The sequence below is a fragment of the Corvus hawaiiensis genome, chromosome 8 (assembly GCF_020740725.1).
Source record: "Corvus hawaiiensis isolate bCorHaw1 chromosome 8, bCorHaw1.pri.cur, whole genome shotgun sequence".
NCBI classification, from domain to species: Eukaryota; Metazoa; Chordata; class Aves; order Passeriformes; family Corvidae; genus Corvus; species Corvus hawaiiensis.
This window is the reverse complement of record NC_063220.1, coordinates 13,690,884-13,708,412: the sequence shown is the minus strand read 5'-3', so window position 1 is coordinate 13,708,412 and position 17,529 is coordinate 13,690,884. Positions and strand designations below refer to the sequence as shown.

General features: G+C 41.1%; 1 protein-coding gene across 9 annotated transcripts in view; it reads right to left on the bottom strand.

The window, feature by feature from the left end:
- Positions 1 to 17,529, bottom strand: part of BTRC (beta-transducin repeat containing E3 ubiquitin protein ligase) — a 120,591-nt gene that overhangs the window by 52,140 nt on the left and 50,922 nt on the right. For 8 of the 9 annotated variants that reach the window (XM_048310749.1, XM_048310752.1, XM_048310754.1 and 5 more), the window contains one exon: positions 5,729 to 5,818. The exons of the other annotated variant lie outside the window; for it this stretch is intronic. In XM_048310749.1, coding sequence (XP_048166706.1) covers positions 5,729 to 5,818 — 90 coding nt within the window. The remainder of the gene's footprint in view (positions 1 to 5,728; positions 5,819 to 17,529) is intronic. 9 annotated transcript variants of the gene reach the window in all.

Genomic DNA, 17,529 nt, shown 5'->3' with positions numbered 1-17,529 from the left:
TGTCCCTCTCTAATTGAGGATGAAGCACACATCAACACCATTATCTGCCTGAAGATACTGGCTTACGAAATATGGAACAAACAATAGGAACAGATGCTCGTTTGGCCAGATTTCAATAAGCCTCATTAAAATCAAACACCCTGTCCTTGGAGCTCAGGTTCATGCTACATTTCCACCTTATTTAAGCACCTAGTACCAATTCCTGAGAAAGTTGTCCACTTCTGGTTGCACACCAGTAGTATCATTAAAAGAAACTCTCTTGCAGAGATTTTTTGGTTTTTAAAGAGACAAACAGGAGGAGTTTTTACATATATGCCTCTGTGTGTACACACACATATAAAACACAATTAGAGATTGCACTTCCTTTTAAAAGACGCTTGCTTGAATATACATCAGACTTGTTGATCACTCAAAGGCAATGGACAAAAAGATGCCAAAAAAATAACAGAAAAACTCCTGTGCAAGGGAAAGAAATGATGTTACAGATCACACATGTGAAATCTGTGCATCACAATGTATAATTTTTAATTTAAGATCCCAGCTCTTCAGTCAAGACATGCACACACTTGAAACAATTTCTACTGCTCCTTATTTGCTGCTATCCAAACTTGTACAAATCCTATCAATGGAGTTTCAGAGGACAAATACCAGAAAAGAAGGGCTAAGAATAAGACACAAAGATTCATCAGAATATGATATTCTAGCTTTATTTTTAAATGTCTGAATAAAACTAGTTAATTCATAGGTTTGTAAAAGGCACTGAGCACCTGGCTGCACCGGCAGCATGACACTGTACACAAAACCAGATAGACAAAGTTTCCTAACAAACACAAACTTCCTTGAGTGATCAAAATACTGTCGCCCTGTGCTGCTTTCCATACCTGAATATGTGTATCTGTTTTTTCCCCCTCTATTTTAGGAATCATGCCAGTTGTTAGGTTGGTAGCTTACACTGGATGTCTGTTGGGGCCCTCCCCCTGACATGTGGTCCTGGGGGGGAGACACGGGGTTTTCCTAGCCCCTGATCAGCCTCGTTCCCCATGCAGCTGGGAAAATAAACACCTCTCTGAAACATCTATCAAGAATCAGTCCATATATATTTCTTTTTCACTGATTGATACACGTGTTGCAGTTTCCACACATTACCAAATGGTGGATGATGCGGGCAGAACGATCCCCGATCCCTAAGGACAGTGACTGATTTGTGAAGAAACTCTGGATTTGTCTTCTTGTTTTTGTTTTGCTGTTCCATCTCTAAATTATGGAGGAACTGTGGAAAGACTCTTGGCTCTCAGAGCCGCATATGGACACTTATCTTAAACTTGAAAAGATTCTTGAACAACGATTTGTAAATTTTAGCTTAATTCAAGCTCAAAAGGAACTGAAACACTTCCTGGAATCTCGTTTAAGAACTTTTTCTACGTTTCTTGGGATTTAATTCTTACCAAAGACTTTTGGAAGACTGTTTGGACACAGTTAATTTCTGAGTCAAAATACATGCCGATGGAAGAATATTTTCGTGAATATTATTTAACTACCAAGACTGTTGAACAATGTCAGCTGTGTCCTTGCGAAGTTAAAACTGCTTCAGGGACTGTGCCACCCAGGCCACGTGGACCGAGCGCTCTGCGAGCAGCAGCGAGGCAGTTCCCGCGCGCAGGAGAAGCAGAGCGAGCTGCAGCGTCGGCAGCGGAGCGAGGCACGGCGGGAGCGGGGCGATCCGGTGGTGCCCGCCCGGCCCCGCGCAGCGCGTGGTGGAGTGAGCCCCATGAGAGGGGCGGCATGCGGGCGGCGGCTGGCAGCGGAGTGGAGCCACGCCTCGCCGAGACGCGCTGGAGCAGGGTGCGGGGGGGTCGTCGCTCGGGGGCCTGGCCGAGACGTGGGTGTGGCGCCAGGCAGCGGCAGCGCAGCTGAGAGCAGAGGAGGCAGCGCATGGGGAGCTGAGTGGCACATTCCCAAATGCGACCCCGGGAAGAGCGCGCAGGCACGAGCAGCCCCGACAATTCCAACACGGGAGCGAGCGAAAGCAAAAGAGAAAGCAAAAATGCAGCGAGACAGAAAACAGCAGCCACTCAGAAAAAGGAAAAAATCACCGTAGCTAAGGTTTTAGGAGTAGTAAAATGGTATAATGTTAAACAAAATTATGGTTTTATAACAAGATGTGACAACTGAGAAGACATATTTGTTCATAGAACTGCTATTAAAAAGAATAACCCTAAAAATTACCTGCAAAGTGTAGGAGATGCGGAAGTTGTACAATTTGATATAGTGCAAGGAAAGAAGGGTTTACAAGCAGCAAATGTTACTGGGCCTGGGGGTATTCCAGTCGAAGGCAGCCGTTATGCACAAAATTATAAACAATATCCATCCCAGCAGCTTCCCTACCCACAGCCTACTTTCCCCTTTTACCCTATACCCAATATGAACCCTTTCCTAAGGTTACCCCATCCCCAGTTTATTCCTAATCTGTTTTTCACCCCATGGCTTCCCTATACAATTCCCTTTCCCTACAACTCCTCTCCGATGCGGGGATGAAAAGGGGGAGGGAAGAAATTAACTATTTTTGTTTAGAATTCCAACAGGTACAAATGGAAGAAACCCTCTCCTGCCTCAGTTTCCCAACAAAGCATGCCTGGAGAGCCCTGTCTCCCTTCTGTCAGCCTTAAGATGTTCCAGAGAATCTGTTTGGACATTTAAAGACTCAGGAGGGTGGCTTGTTTTGTTTTGAAATTGTCCTTGTTATCTCATGTTTATCCAGTTGTTTTCAATGTTAAGTTTTAAATCTCTTTTGGTTAAAAATAAATGGGTGAAATTGGGGCCCTCCCCCTGCCATGTGGTCCTGGGAGAGGGGCCCTGGGGGGAGACACGGGGTTTCCCTGCCCCTGGTCAGCCTCGTTCCCCATTGGTTGTTTTGTGTTCCCCTGCGCGGGCAGGGACCCTCGGGTCCCACGATTGCCGCAGTTCCTCAGCAGATCCTCAGCCACGCAGCTGGGAAAACAAACATCTCTCTGAAACATCTATCAAGAATCAGTCCATACATATTTCTTTTCCAAGAGCCTCGTTGATTGATACACGTGTTGCAGTTTCCCCACTGTAACAGATGTCCTGTACAGAAGCACTCGTTCACAAGAGAGTTTAATGAATGGACAGTGCTCCAATCTGAGAGAAGATACCTCAGTACTGGTATGTGTGGCCTCAAGGGTAACTGCATTTCATTCTTTGATCAAACTTTTAGAAATGTCAAGCACACGATCAGTAAATGCCATTAATAATGGTGCTCCTAACAGAGCACAGAGCACAATTATCTCTTCTGCAAGTAGGTGCAGAATCAGAAATTTAGTTTTCAGAAAAACCATTGTCTCTTGCAGACTGACTGACACATCTGACAAGCAGGTGATAATGCAGACGGTGGCTCCCGGTCAGGGCTGATACTGCACTGCAGAATCAGAAAGAGTAAAACATTTTTTCCAAAGTAACCCTTTCTATGTTTCACTGCAAGTTAAAAAAAAAAACCTGAACCCCCTACAATACATTTGGAAAAGTGCTGCAGATAATAAAAACTGTAGCACTTTCCAGTATTCACCTTCCACATTTTAAAGTCCGAGGCTATAAAATACATCAATCATGGAGGATAAAACTCGCCATGTGCATGTGGTAGGAGAAAGCCTCTGAACTCCCTAAATCCCATTTAAGCCCTTCACCTAGGGAACATTTAACAGTTGTGCCATTTGCCTATGCCATCACTGAGCCATCTGCACTTAGATAGCTGCATTTATAAATGCTTCAACACTTCTGGAATTTGAAAGACAAGCTTTCGTAGAACCAACTTCATTTGGTTTGTAGCTAGGAAGGCAAAGGAAAGGAGTACGGTAGCCAGGCAAGCTAGTACTAGAGGAATTGTATCCCCCAAAAAGTCCTTACGGTTTATTAGAGAAAGATACATATATATTTCAGATATAGATCTACACACATGTATGTGCATGTATGTATGCATATATATATGTGTTTATATATGGTTTTCCATACATTTATATGATGGCAGACTGTCCATGAATATATATACATACATATATTGCCCTACAGCATATAGAGACACGACACTTCAAAAACACACACTATTTTATCTCCAGGGTGATGGCTCAAATTCATCCTCAATAGCATAAAACAAGTCTTGCTGTTCTTGCCTTGAGGCCTACCTACGCCTCTCACCATAAACCTGCTGAAAATGTAACTTCAGGAGAGCTTATTAGCTAAGGCATGAAGATGTTACAGTATGTGATTTCATTTAAAAGAGGCACCACTTAAATTAGCTGTCCTTCTTGCTTACCCTTGCTCCTTCGTGAGGCGATCAGGTCAAACAGGACGCTGTAGAGCAGACGGGGCTGAATGGGTTTTCACCCATGAGCCTGCTGTGAGCTGCTTTATGGCATCGGAACGATGCTCTACGATAAGACAACTCACCCAGAGTTGCTCTGCTTAAAGAGTTTCATCTACTCTGTATCATAAAGCACCTTAGGAAGCAGTGTGCAACAGCAGTGATGTTAAGAATGGAAGTGCCAGTATGAAACTTTGTACCAGGACTTTGTACCAGAGCTGGTAGCTTCTCTCAGAAGTGCTTCTCCAGTGGAAGGTAAGTGGCATGTCAAGCACAGTTTATGAGCGCTAAGCCACCTGCAAGCACCATGACAAACTTTTGTGATAGCCAATTCCCTGACAAGAGTCAAAAGTAATGGGACATCCAAAATTCACCTGCAAAACCCCAGCAAAGATTTAGCTGGGAAATTATCTTAAAGGTCAATACAAAAATGGCCCCTGAAGGGACAAGGCACCTTTAACAACCAATCAAAGTATGAAAAAAATGGACTTCAAGAAGATCAAGGAATAAATAACTGAAAGGGAAAACACGCTTTTGAGTGGTCAGGTTTGTGGTGACAGAGGAGCAACAAAATGCCAGCTGGTTTCAGTAACAGATGGCTGCATGCACTGATCTGTCCTGCATGCCCATTCTAAACTTCCTTTCAGTGGAAATACAAAGCTTACACAAGGCTAAACACATCCTTCGCGCAGCCTTTCCACACATGGTCGTGGTTCAAATGTCCTCCATTGACAAACAGCCCAAGCTGTACATTGTTTTACTTTAGTTATGCTGAATTCTAAGAAAGAGGGTGGGTACTGGCACCTCATCTTTTCCAATCACATCTACCTCAATTCTCAAGAAATTACTTTCCTGTGACAGGCTAATAAATTCATTTTCTTACCATTCTGACTGTAATATCCCCCTCCTCCCTTTCCTTTAAGTACAGTGTTCACCGTATTTTAATTGAAAGGTCCTTCTTTTTGCACCTCCCTTCTGGTAGCTAACAAAGGGAATCATGATACAAACAGCTCTCATGCAGTATTTCTAATATGTATCTGGACATTTATCATTTGAAGTTGCCACAGCTAATTACATGGCCAGCATAGGTCATCCCACTGGAAAAGCCTATTACTTGTATAGCAGAATGAACCCTTCAATCCTATATAGCTCAGGACTCAAGTAATCACTTCCAGCAGAGAAAAACAGCAAGCCTAAAATCTCCACACTGAAGGACAGAAAATCCTACCCCAAATACTTGCTTCTTGTTTAAATACTTTTTCCTAACTGTAATATTTAACAAGAACTTTTTGTTGACTAACAATGAACAATTTGCTAAAAACCCCTCAAAACCAAAGCTGTTCTCTTACTTACTTTGGCCACACAATTTTCAGTCTTCATAGCAGTGCTTCCTAGACATACTGTTTCCTGGTTTAAGCACAGTCTGGCACAGCTGTTGTAGGTCTGCAGAAAGATTGAAATGGTTATGAATAGAAGAACACAATTTTCTTTCAGGCACCACATTTTTGGCACAGGAACCTACACTAATTCTACTATTCTACAACATTTCCTTTTTCTAAGATGTAAATGTTTCAAACCCAAATAAACCAGTTTATAGCAAAAGTCTATGTTCAGGGCATGCATGTCCTCTGAGAAGCTATGAGCAATTTTACAGTACTGAAATACAAAGAAAAGATTTTTCTTCTCTGTTCCTTTGAAAATGGAAAAAAAAAAATCTCATCTCAGTTTTTAATTCTTTCACAAAATGCTGCATAATGGAACAACTAAAGCAAGGTGATTTCTACACACTGGTTATCACAGAGTATGTCAAATGTGAATAAACATCCCACTTTATCAGAATATAAAATGTAAAATACATGGGGAGACTATGAAGGTTATAATCAGAAGGGAGCAAATGAAGACCACATTTCATTGTTGTATTTAATCTCCTCAGTTTTGTAAAGCTTTTTTAAATTTTTTAAAGTAGAATGTCTTTTTTCTTTAATGCTGTCCTGCCCAAGTGACCCCCAACTGGGGCCGCAGACTTCAAAATCTTTCCAGAACGCATCACTCATAGTCTCTCCCCCTTCTGAGGGAAGTGTATGAACAATACTTACAAAGTGGACTTAATATCATACTTCGGTTGACTTGGCTGTTTAAACTAAGATGCCTGAAGAACTCAGGAGCTTCTAATGGAGGCTCTTCTCCTCACCCCCAACACCTCTGCTCCTCAGAGCTTCAGTATGGGATTAATCCACCAGCATTTACAGAAAAATGCTCCCATGCAAAAGTGGCAACTCAAAAGCAAGCACAAACTTGCTTTGTTACAAGAGCAGTAAGTGGACCACAGAGAAGATGTTGTTACCTCAAATAGTTGCGTGGGGAAAACCCAAAAAACACGCTAAAACAGAATGAAATTAAACTTGTTACAAAGACATTTTCAAGAGCACTAAGTAAAACATACTAACACTCATGATATTTTTAAGATTGCCTTAATGGAAGGACGTACAAAGACTTGTAAAGAGCTGCCTGTCAGTTCTCTCCCTGCAATACTCACTGGCAATCTCTGGAGATCTTTTTTTCAGGGCTTGTTATGATTTCCATTTGTTTGATTTGAAATTACTTCAACCCCAAACCTACTATAGGTTACAAAACCTGTGGGCAACACTGGCACGATAACGGCTCCTAAACCTCTCCCTCTGCCCCAAACCTCTACCACCAGAGCCAGATTCCCTCAGTGCCAAGCACCAAGAAACAATCTCTCCCTTTTGCCCCTCTGCCAGAGGCCTGACTGTGCAAAATGTTGTCAGCAGCAATACAAAAACCGGCAGAGGAGCACATGGCAAAGGATGTCAGAGGCAAGAATGCGAAGAGATTAAAAGGGGTTTATGCTGAGTGATTGGAGATGTGTCCACAAAGCCAGTGTTCCCAACAGCCCCAGCTCAGGGAAGCACCAACTGACGGGAACTGAGTGTTCACAAACAGTTTATAACATTCACCTAAGTTCGTATGATCCTCATCCTCCACCATGGGAAATCAGTATGCTGGTTCAAACGTATCTGTACTGGACCAGCACAGGGCAAACATTCTTGGAGAAATTCAGGAAATCACAGTCCTTGCTACCTTACCTATTTAGAGAGCCCCTTTAAAGTTCACCATGAAACAGAAACAAAAAAAAAAGCACAGAAGCCCTATCTCCTCCATTGCTTGGGCAGTTCATGTTTTATTTCTCAGCTCTCTAACCAGAAAACAACCAGTGACAGACAGGAATGCAGAATATTCTGGCTCCAGCAGTTCTCCTTACATGTCACAACATTGACATCTGCTTTGACTAGCAGCCAGCAAGCAATTTCTGACCCTGGATCCAGAAGGAGAAACTGAAAAATTCAAAAACATGAATTCATTCAAGGTGCTGTGCAGATGAACAAAGTGCATCTTTCAGCAGGAGAGGCTCAGATTCAAACTGGATTAGGCCACAAGCAAACAGAAGTCTGATGGCCTCTTGCAAATACTTGCCAATCTCATAAAACCATCACCCTGGTATGCACAGAACTTTCTCCTCAGAAGAAAAATCAGAATGGTATAAACTACTGTAAACTGGGGCTTAGATATAGCAGCCCAACTGATAGACAAAAAGTTGACACCATCTGCTTTGCACTGGCATTCAGACAATACCATGCAAACCTCATTTTACAGGCATGGTATTAGTTAAATTCAACCAGATTGTGAAGGTGAAAAACCATGAAGAGTTTATAAGATTCTTTGTTCAGTTTTTACATTTGTGTAATTTAACCCATTTATTGTAAATCCGTGATTTCTTTCATTTGTAATTTAATTCCTAGAATTCCAGATGCAGTATTTCTGCACAACTTGTCTGCTACATACTGTAAATTTCACGAGGAGCCCTGACTTGAGGAAATCTACTACTAACTCCTCTTTGCAGATCAAAAGCTCAGCCACAAAAACATTTACTGAAAGCAACAAGGAAGTCTGTGGCCCTGTGAACTGAACCATGAACTCAGATCTTGTCGGTCTTTTTCCTCCCAAGACAGGTACGCACAAACCTTGGTTGCACGCCAGCTTTTTAAAAGCTGGGCTTACAACAGGCTTTCTGCACATTTATAAATGGTAAAGAGTAGACAATCCAAATACAAAATGTGAAATACTAAATGCTAAACCTAAAGACACCAGCATTTCCTGAGAATGAAAGAAGCTCACTATGCACTATTCAAAAGTTATGTGCATGTCAGAATGCACATACAAATAATTATTCCACTGTATTGCCTAATTTTTATTACTTTCATCCACACATTACATCTCAGTGAGAACAGCACCAATTGAACTTCCAATGATGCCATGATGATTTTTTGCCTTTTCTTTTATATCCCTGTCATACCTTTTTACAACTTCTGCATTCTTAGTGCTTTTTGCCTACATTCTTGGACTTGTTTGTTCAGCTAGGAGACTAAACATTTTAGAAGCTTCGTAGGTAGGGGTTAGTGTGCCTCAGACCCCAAGGTCCTCTCCAGAACACATTCTGTAAACTGAGATAGAACCATCCAGGGGAAGGTTCTTTGGGGAGGGGGGTTCATTCAAGCCTCTCATTGGGGAATCTTTGATAGATATGTTAATTAGTAAAACCTATAATGTTATACCTGATCTTTTGGGGGGGGCATTGTGGTGTGCATTTTGGTGCATCTGACCTGGACGTAGTGCACCTAAGGATCCTCAAAATAAATACCAAGGTAAAATCTCTTTTTCCCTTCTAACCATGTTTGACTCTTGATTTTAAGACCAGGAAAAGGCATCACCAGCATAATTTGTTCATCAATCCCACAATACCAGGATTACTGACTTTTGACAGAACTAATATAGCATAAATTTAAAGAAGACAAAATAAAATACTTCTTCACACAGCTGGCAGTGAACTTCTGGAGCTTGCTGCCCCAGAACATCATGCAGAGAAACATCATCAGAAGTGGAAAAAGAGACTAAACAAACTCATGGACAGCAGCTCCATAGATACTCAGCACAGATATCCCCTAGACATCCCTAACGCAACAGCAGTAGATGCTGCAGGAACAGGAGGGCAGTCGAGTACCAAAAGAGGCCAGACTTGTTTGCTCTCATTCAACAGCACCTTCCACTGACAGTGCCAGAGTTGGCAGTGGATGAGCAGACTCTGGGTCTGACTGACCAGGACATTCCCATGCTATCAGTACCTCTCTGCCCTTTGACAACATGCCAAGGAACTCCTCCTTCCCAACCTTTTCAACCACAGAAGGAGAGAAGAACATGCTTTTACTATGAGAGCCAACTTTTACACAGTAATTTTATTACATAAGGATTTATGTATGTGCCAAATTACCAGACAACCATTTAGTCCTTCAGCAGCTCTTTGTTTCTCAGTGGAAGTAAAAGAGAAAAAGGAAAAACCAAAAGGAGTATATATCATGTATTCAACACACCAGGATGCATATTTGAGATTAAAACATAAAGTACTCTTCAGTTTGACATACATTACTGTCTTTGCAAAGTTACAAAGTTCTTCTTATTTTCCCATTCTCACAAAAGAATGCCTTATTGGCCTTGTGGGATGAATAAAGAAGGCAAAGAAGATTCACATGCATGTTCTATAATATGTTTTAAAGGGTTGGAAGCAAAACACAGAAAACCTAGTTGTCCTTTGTAGTCCAGGGGAAAAAGAGGTAATGTCACTCTACTTGATAGGTCTCAATGGAAATGTACTGACAATGTTACAAAGAAGCTGCATCTGGCTCATGAGGCCAAGTTGTAAGAAGCTTGGAGAATATATTGTTAAGGCAGTATTATATGGGAATCTCTGAATGCTTTTTTGCAGGCAGCAGTTACTGGCTACAGAGAGACAAAATGGCTGCTGGACACAGAGATTTGGTTTCATCTGATATTGTTTGTACACTAGTAATTACTAGTGAATAGATCCAGTGAATAGACTAGAGAATTCTGAAAGCGGAGTTAATGTCATATCAAGTAATAATGCAGAGCCCTTCATGTTAGGTGAAACATTTGATGGTGTCTAATGCTATACTGCAACATAAGAGTACCTCCTTTCATTTGTTCCAATGCCCACGGGAACACTGACTTACCTGGAAGAAAAGCAGGAAAATCAAAACCAAAACTAAGCCTCAGAAAAGGAAATTTCTCAAGTTCAGCTTTAAAGGTTGACCCTTTTACATATCTCATGTAATCTGCACCAAAACTCTTCAAGTTTCTCCTCACCTTTCATCAAAATAAGAGGTTTCTTCATCAAGAAAAAGTATTCTGAAATGGTAGCCTGGTTCAACGCTACAGGCAGATAGCTTTGCGTTGGAGTGCTTTAATATGTTTTTATATTGCATATAAAGCATGCAAACATAAACCAGTTTGTTGAAAACTACCCTCTTTGTGGAAGCTGGCTGTAATTCTGAACAAGTTTTCAATTTTCACACTGCTGCTAGGGTAAAACATTTTAAAGAGTTTAATTTTTACAGTGGCTTCAATGACACGAGATTATCTAACAAAGTAATGGTTAATCAATAGAGGGTTTAGTTGTCAGGTGAAACATATAACACACTAAAAGGGATTGATTGCAAGACTCCTCCTTATTTACTGGGAGGTATATATTTAAAATGACACAAACTTGTTACCAAGCCGCATTCCTTTAACCTTGCAAAAGCCGTTTGAGAAGAGTGTTAAGCAGCCCTATAGCCAAACAAGCTCTAATGAAAAAAAAAAAAGAAACCTACAAATATATGGGAGCACCAAATCATGTCAGAAGCAGGGGAACCACAAAGCTGTATTCACTCTCAGCCAAAGGCTTAAAATGCCACAGAGGCACTAGACTATGGTTCACTAAAGATAGAGCTGTATCTGATCTCATTCCGTAAGTGTCTTTGGTTACATTTTTCTTTTTAAAGAAAGTATGATCCTGCTCTTTTGACACAAACACATAAACATTTCTCCTCTTGTCTGTGCAGCTCTGGATGAACACTGAGCACCAACCTGAAGCCTCGAACTCCAGGCAGAACTCCATGTGTGTGCAGCTTTTCTACCAACTGAAATCCATTTCTTTGGCCATTCATTCCAAGAATCCCCAGTCCCTGAACAAAGCTCCACTTTTTAATAGAAGCTGCAACCCAGGAGCTCAATAAGATTCCCCCCCCCCAATTGTTAGTAATTACATGATTTATCAGAGAAAGATAACACTAATAAAAACACAGCAAAAAGACAAAACCCATACCCTCCCTTCAAGTCATTTTCAGGGAAAAGATTATTAAACTGTTCTTTTTGAACAAGGGCTTTTGTAGCTAAGCACAAATTGCCAAACGGTTAGAAAAAAAGTTATTAGACTCAGAAGAATTCAGCAGAAATGGGAAGTTATATAAACAAATCACTCCAGCAGATTTGGAAAGATCGCTTTCATCTTATTTAGAGTCTTAGGAGACTTGCATTAATTACCCTTTAAAGGTCTTTCACATGGACTATTTAAAATAAATGCAATTTATTTATTTATTTCAAATGAGGTGCTTCTTCTGAAAGAATTAAGTAATCTTAGCAAATTTAAAAACGCTTTTATAAACAGGTAATTAAAAAGAAGACTAGAATTAAGTCAAGCTGTAAGACATTACCCAAGATCTGCCTCGACTATTTTCTTAAGACGAAATTTTTGTTATCCCTTGCCCAGCCTTGGGAAAGATAGTCTCCACAGAAAGTTGCAAGACAAAATAAAGACTAGCCAAACAAAAAACTAGATCATTTACAGGATTTTCCCTAAAGCACAGTTTGTCATATTGCAATTACACCTTGCCGACTGTGAAAGCCAGAGTCCTTAATATTGCCACTAGAGGGAAGACGTGTCTTAACACATGGCAATGGTAGTTGGGGAGTGGGTTTCCTTGAGCAATTACCATAACAAAGCTCCCTTGGCTGTGTGTACCTTCTAATTACCCAGTACAATTAAAATGACTTACCTAAAACAAACATTAAGAAAAAGGCCCCTAAAACAAAAAACCTCAAGACAATGCAAACAAAAAGCCTTAGTCCAATATGCTTGTTACCTGAAATTACATTAAAGCTGAAGATCTTTTTAACTCATCCATCAATGCACAAGGGGGGGGGGAACACAAAAAGGAGTATGCCACAATGCCAAGCACCATGGGGTTGTTCAGCTATGTAAAAGCATTAAAACAAACAAAAACAAAGAGCAAGGCAAACTAGATCTCTTGTTAAAGAAGGGGAAAAAAAAAAGAAAAGGAAAATGTTGTGGTATTTAGCCATCTGGTAGCTGCTTGAAAACAAATTGTCCTCAAAAGAGCAGAAATACAGTATGTCTTCTCGCAGTTCACTGGCTTATGAATCAGACTACTTTTTCTACTTTTTTTTTTTTTAATACAGGCATGGTAGTGTTATACTTCTGTGCTGCTGCTTTCACTTCCCTCTTGTCCCACTGTGCAGACATAACCATGGTCATCCCAGTCAGACCCAGTTATTCTAACTTGGATGCATTATCCACAGTCTTTCGGGATACATCTTGTTGGGCCCATTGTTCAAAATCCCCCAGGATTTTCTTTTCCTAATAGCTACTTGCTGATTTTTAAACCCTTAAATCTTTCATTTTATAAGGCATATCATTAAGGGAAGATGGCAGCCAAGTGATTTTTCTTTCCATTGACAATTTGTGACATTTTTCCAGCAGCGCGCAAGGTGTTGAAAACCTGGCAGCTGTTACCTCCCGGGATGAAGATCCTTTTTTATCCTCCCTTGACAGTTTAACTCAATGGGTCAGCACCTTTAAAGACTGCAAAGTACCACTGAAGTGGATGGAGGCTTGAATTACTGCTCCCTCCCTAATCAATGTAAACCCTCACTGCAGGTGAAACTCTTCATCTATAGAGGTGCATGGGGGAGGAAAATGTAATGCCCTGAGCCAGATGGTTTTCATCTTGTTTTTTAAAGAAGAAAGGAACAAGCTAACAAGGGGACAGCTACTTTTGTTAGCTTCTTGGCCTCTCTCATGGCTTTGGATCCCCAGGGTTCCAGCCACACAAGAGAAAGAATACAGAAAAACATAAACACTTAAAGAAATATAACTAGGGGGCTGGCAACATGCTGCTTTCAAAGAGCTGGGAGCCCTGTTCAGCGCTTTATTTATTACTGCCCACGTTCTTCGGATGGTAAGTGGACATGGACACAAAGGGCAGGGGGGAGCAGACAACACTTGCAATTTACTCAATTACAGAGGAATGCAGCAATGCGGTGGGGTGACAGATTCCTATTAGCACTAATGCTGAAAGAGCCCAGTGGCCTTTCCGCCACAAGGCAGCATTCCCATTGTAACAGACTCCAGCACATCCCGCTTTGGATAGCTTTTTAACACACATGAAGCGTCACAAAGGAATGGAAATTATTCTTTTGTTGTTGTTGTTTGAGAATAATAAGTAAAAAAGATTAAAAAGAAAGAATAATCTTGCAAATAAAGCTAAGGGTGTACCTCTAGCAATTTCAGGGGGCTTTTCAATCAGCAACTACTTACTACCAAGCATTGTGTAAAAGATGAGGTAACCAGAATAACTTTATAGACTAGGACTGCCCTGCCTCAACCAGCTCTCCAACAGAAGGCAAATCTGAAATGCAGCATCTTCCCCAAAGTGATGGAGGGAGCTGAAGGACCCTCTCTTCCTCCACACCAGGCAACCTTCCTCAACAGTCAAGAAGAGGGCTTCAATTTTTCACAGCAGAAACACTTTTGCGGAGGAGAAACGTGCCTGGAGGGGAGCCCTAAGCAGTGGGACAAGGCTGCCAGCTGAAAGTACAGTGCTAATGGTTGCTACTTCTTGTTTTCCCTTTGCTCTACCTTTCAGCCGCTTTCTGCTTCTCACGGTTTTCTTGAGTACTGGCTTTAAACTCTTAAGATCAGACTGTGCCTATTTTAACTTTGAAATAGCGCCCAGAGCATGTTTTAGGTGCTACATGTAATTTTAGAAAATTATCTCAAATCTGTAAGAGTGAATTGAGGTAATATTCTGTGCCAAAACCATAAGAGGAAGAATTCTTGAAAATGCTAAGGGGCTTGTCTGAATGGGGTAATAGACAGGGATTTTTTTCCCCCGGACTTCCATCTGGAAGCTTGCAGAAAGACAGCAGAGTCCAGTGTGAGATTTGCAGGCAGCCTCGCTGCTGCCAGCTTTTCCCCACAAGGCACCTTCGCCCACAGATGAACCACAGCAGCAAAAGGTACTTCATTATTGCTGCACTGAAGAGAAGGGAGGGAAGGTTTTAAACAACCAGCATTGTGCCCGTCTTCTTTAAAAACCAGCGGGGTAATCAAGTTCAGGGCAGCCCCGGACAGCTGCCCTGTGACCTATTCATGTTGACCCCCACTATTCATCACTTTCTGTAGGACTATGAGGGCAAGCTCCTGGGGAGTGACCACCACAATAGACAGATACGAGCCAACAATAATACAGTTCCTGCAAAAAAACCAGATGGCACTGCAATAAATTTACAAATCTGCATTCATGGCTCTGTTAAAAACACCCAGAAGCTAAAAGGCTGGAGGGGCCCCCAGAGAGCTTCCCCTTCCCAGTTTCTAAAGGCCGGCTCTCTCCCCAAGACTATTGAGCTCATGTTCTTCATAAATGAAGGATGGAGACATAGCCCTTAAAATAACAAATGGCCGACCTAATCAATCTAGTGTTTGGGTCTAACACTAAATGATAGGCACTGAAAACTAATTATGGTTTTTGGCAAGGAAGTTGAATTAAAATGGAAACACACAGGTTAAAAACGCACTGAAGCATTTGCGAGTCCCTTTGAAAGGGCAGCACACACACACACACACACGCTCACATGCAGGGCTTGAAACAGGAACCTGATTCAATAACTCATGCATTTATTTTTAAAATGAATCAGATTAGTCCCATGTGTGACCTGCCGGTCCATCTGTATGAGCTGGACTTAATGGGCACTCTTCTCATACTTACTTCGGTTTGAAGTATGAGAGAGATAAATTTAGTTTAATTTTCAACAGATCAAGCTATCCATTTTCCAAATGGACCATCTGGATCAGCCTATTAAAATTAATTTATAACTTTGCAGTGTGAAAATTCGTTTGTTAGCTTAAATAAAGTTGCCAAAAACTTTTGCCACTTGTCATTGTTTTTTTCTGGTCTGTTTTCATACTATGATTTTCTGTTTATCCCTTCAAAATTTAATTTTGTCAGATCAAGCACTCAACAAAAACTGAATGTCTGCATCCATATTCCAAAGTCTGTCATAGCTTAGATCTTTTCACTGTTCCAGATACCAGTGAAAGTCAAGTTCATTGCCTTTTTCTGTTTCCCAGTGCTAATCTCCATGTCTCTTCGGCCTTGCTGCCCCCACATGCACCCAACAGTGGCTGTGCTTTCCACTTCCAGCAATTTAAGGACACAGCCCCACTTGTTGAGACTTCTGAAGACACACTTCTCCATAAACCATTTTAATCAATAGCAAAATGACATTTCTTCTATTAAGAGTTCCATAGCACTGAGCAATGGGTGTCTTCAGCTCCTGCATACAACTTCAGATACATAAAGTAAGCATTACACCTCCTTAATACCTCCACCTTCTGGTATGTCTTTTCCATAAACCCACCTGAGAAAACACTTATGCTTAAGGCTGCATAACAGCACTGCAAACAAGGCAAGAAAAGGAAATGCACCTTTACTTAAACTTGTTAGCAGCTGAACATGTCAAGAAATCATACTTACCTTGAAGTGGTCTGATGCATCTCATTAATTTCCTAAGACTAATCAAAAAGTACTAAATATGTGGATACTTCCACTGGAAAGACCATTAAATAAACAGACTTCCCTTCTACCCACATACACTCAATTTCTCTGTGCATGTAGGCCCACGTTCCCAAATAATGAAATATTACGGGAGGAACAGAAAATACGAAACTGTTCACACAGTATTTACCAAGGTAGCATCTTTCCACTGGAATGGAAGGCATTTTTTGTGTATTACTGCTTTGACAGCATTGGCAGGTCACATAATTTTGGTTCTACAAAGTATGGATAGACGTAAGACATGGCAGCCACTCTGCATACCTTTCTGTAGGAGATGCAGATCTTTCCAGTAGGTATTACTCATTGATTGGGAGTATTTAGGCACATGGCTAAATATGTGTCCGACTTCAGGAATGAGAGCTGGAAAACTCCCCACTGCTCCTGGAGAAGAGGAGCAGAGAAGAGGAGCAATCTGAGCTTTCAAAATGCTCAGACAGCTTTATTTACATCTATGTAAAGAACCAGAATTCCTTCCATAACAGACAAAAAATCATGGACCACCACCTCCTATGATCTAGACAAGAGGGCACCTGCTTTAGACTAAGACTGCATCCTGAATTTATCTACAAAGACTGTTCCCAGCACAAAGTCCCCAGATAGCAGTAGAAGACCCAAGGATTTTGTCCTGCATCTGTCACTGTAAAGACTGGACACAAAGATGGAGACTGATACAACGTCTCAACAATACTGTGCAACACAGCCAACCATCTTCAATGTAAACAATGTCCATTAAATTCTTTCCAATATGAAATCTCGGGACACTACAAGTGGTTTTTTAGTTGTATTCCTGGTATCTACTTGATTATGATGAATTGTGGGCCTGAGGGAAAAGACAGCTTTCCTGTGACACTAAGAATACTTCTACAGATTGAAATATAACAAAATGGAAACCCAATTCAAGAAACTGTACCTTCCTCATCTGTATAATACAGTTTGTAAATATCCGTTTCCTCAATCAATAATCATGAGGAAGGACTCAGTGTGATGAGAAGACACACAAAATAAGTAACTCATGATCCTTCTTATTTAACATCTCTTACTATTAATCTTTTCTTGAAGAAGAGACATATACCTCTTCTTACTGAACCTGAAAGCTTGCCATTGATAACATAACTCTAAGATAAAAAAACCCTGATTTTCTGGCATGCTGGGGACCTTGTTTCCTATCCTGGGGATACACAGCAGGGACCTAGTAGCTTTGCCCTCCTCCTCCAGCTCTTGTTTGTTGTTGAATGCCAGAAACAGTTTAAGTTTCATCTAACATATTTAATCAATTCTGCAAGATAATCCTTCTCAGCAATAAGTGGGACCTCAGTCATTATGCCA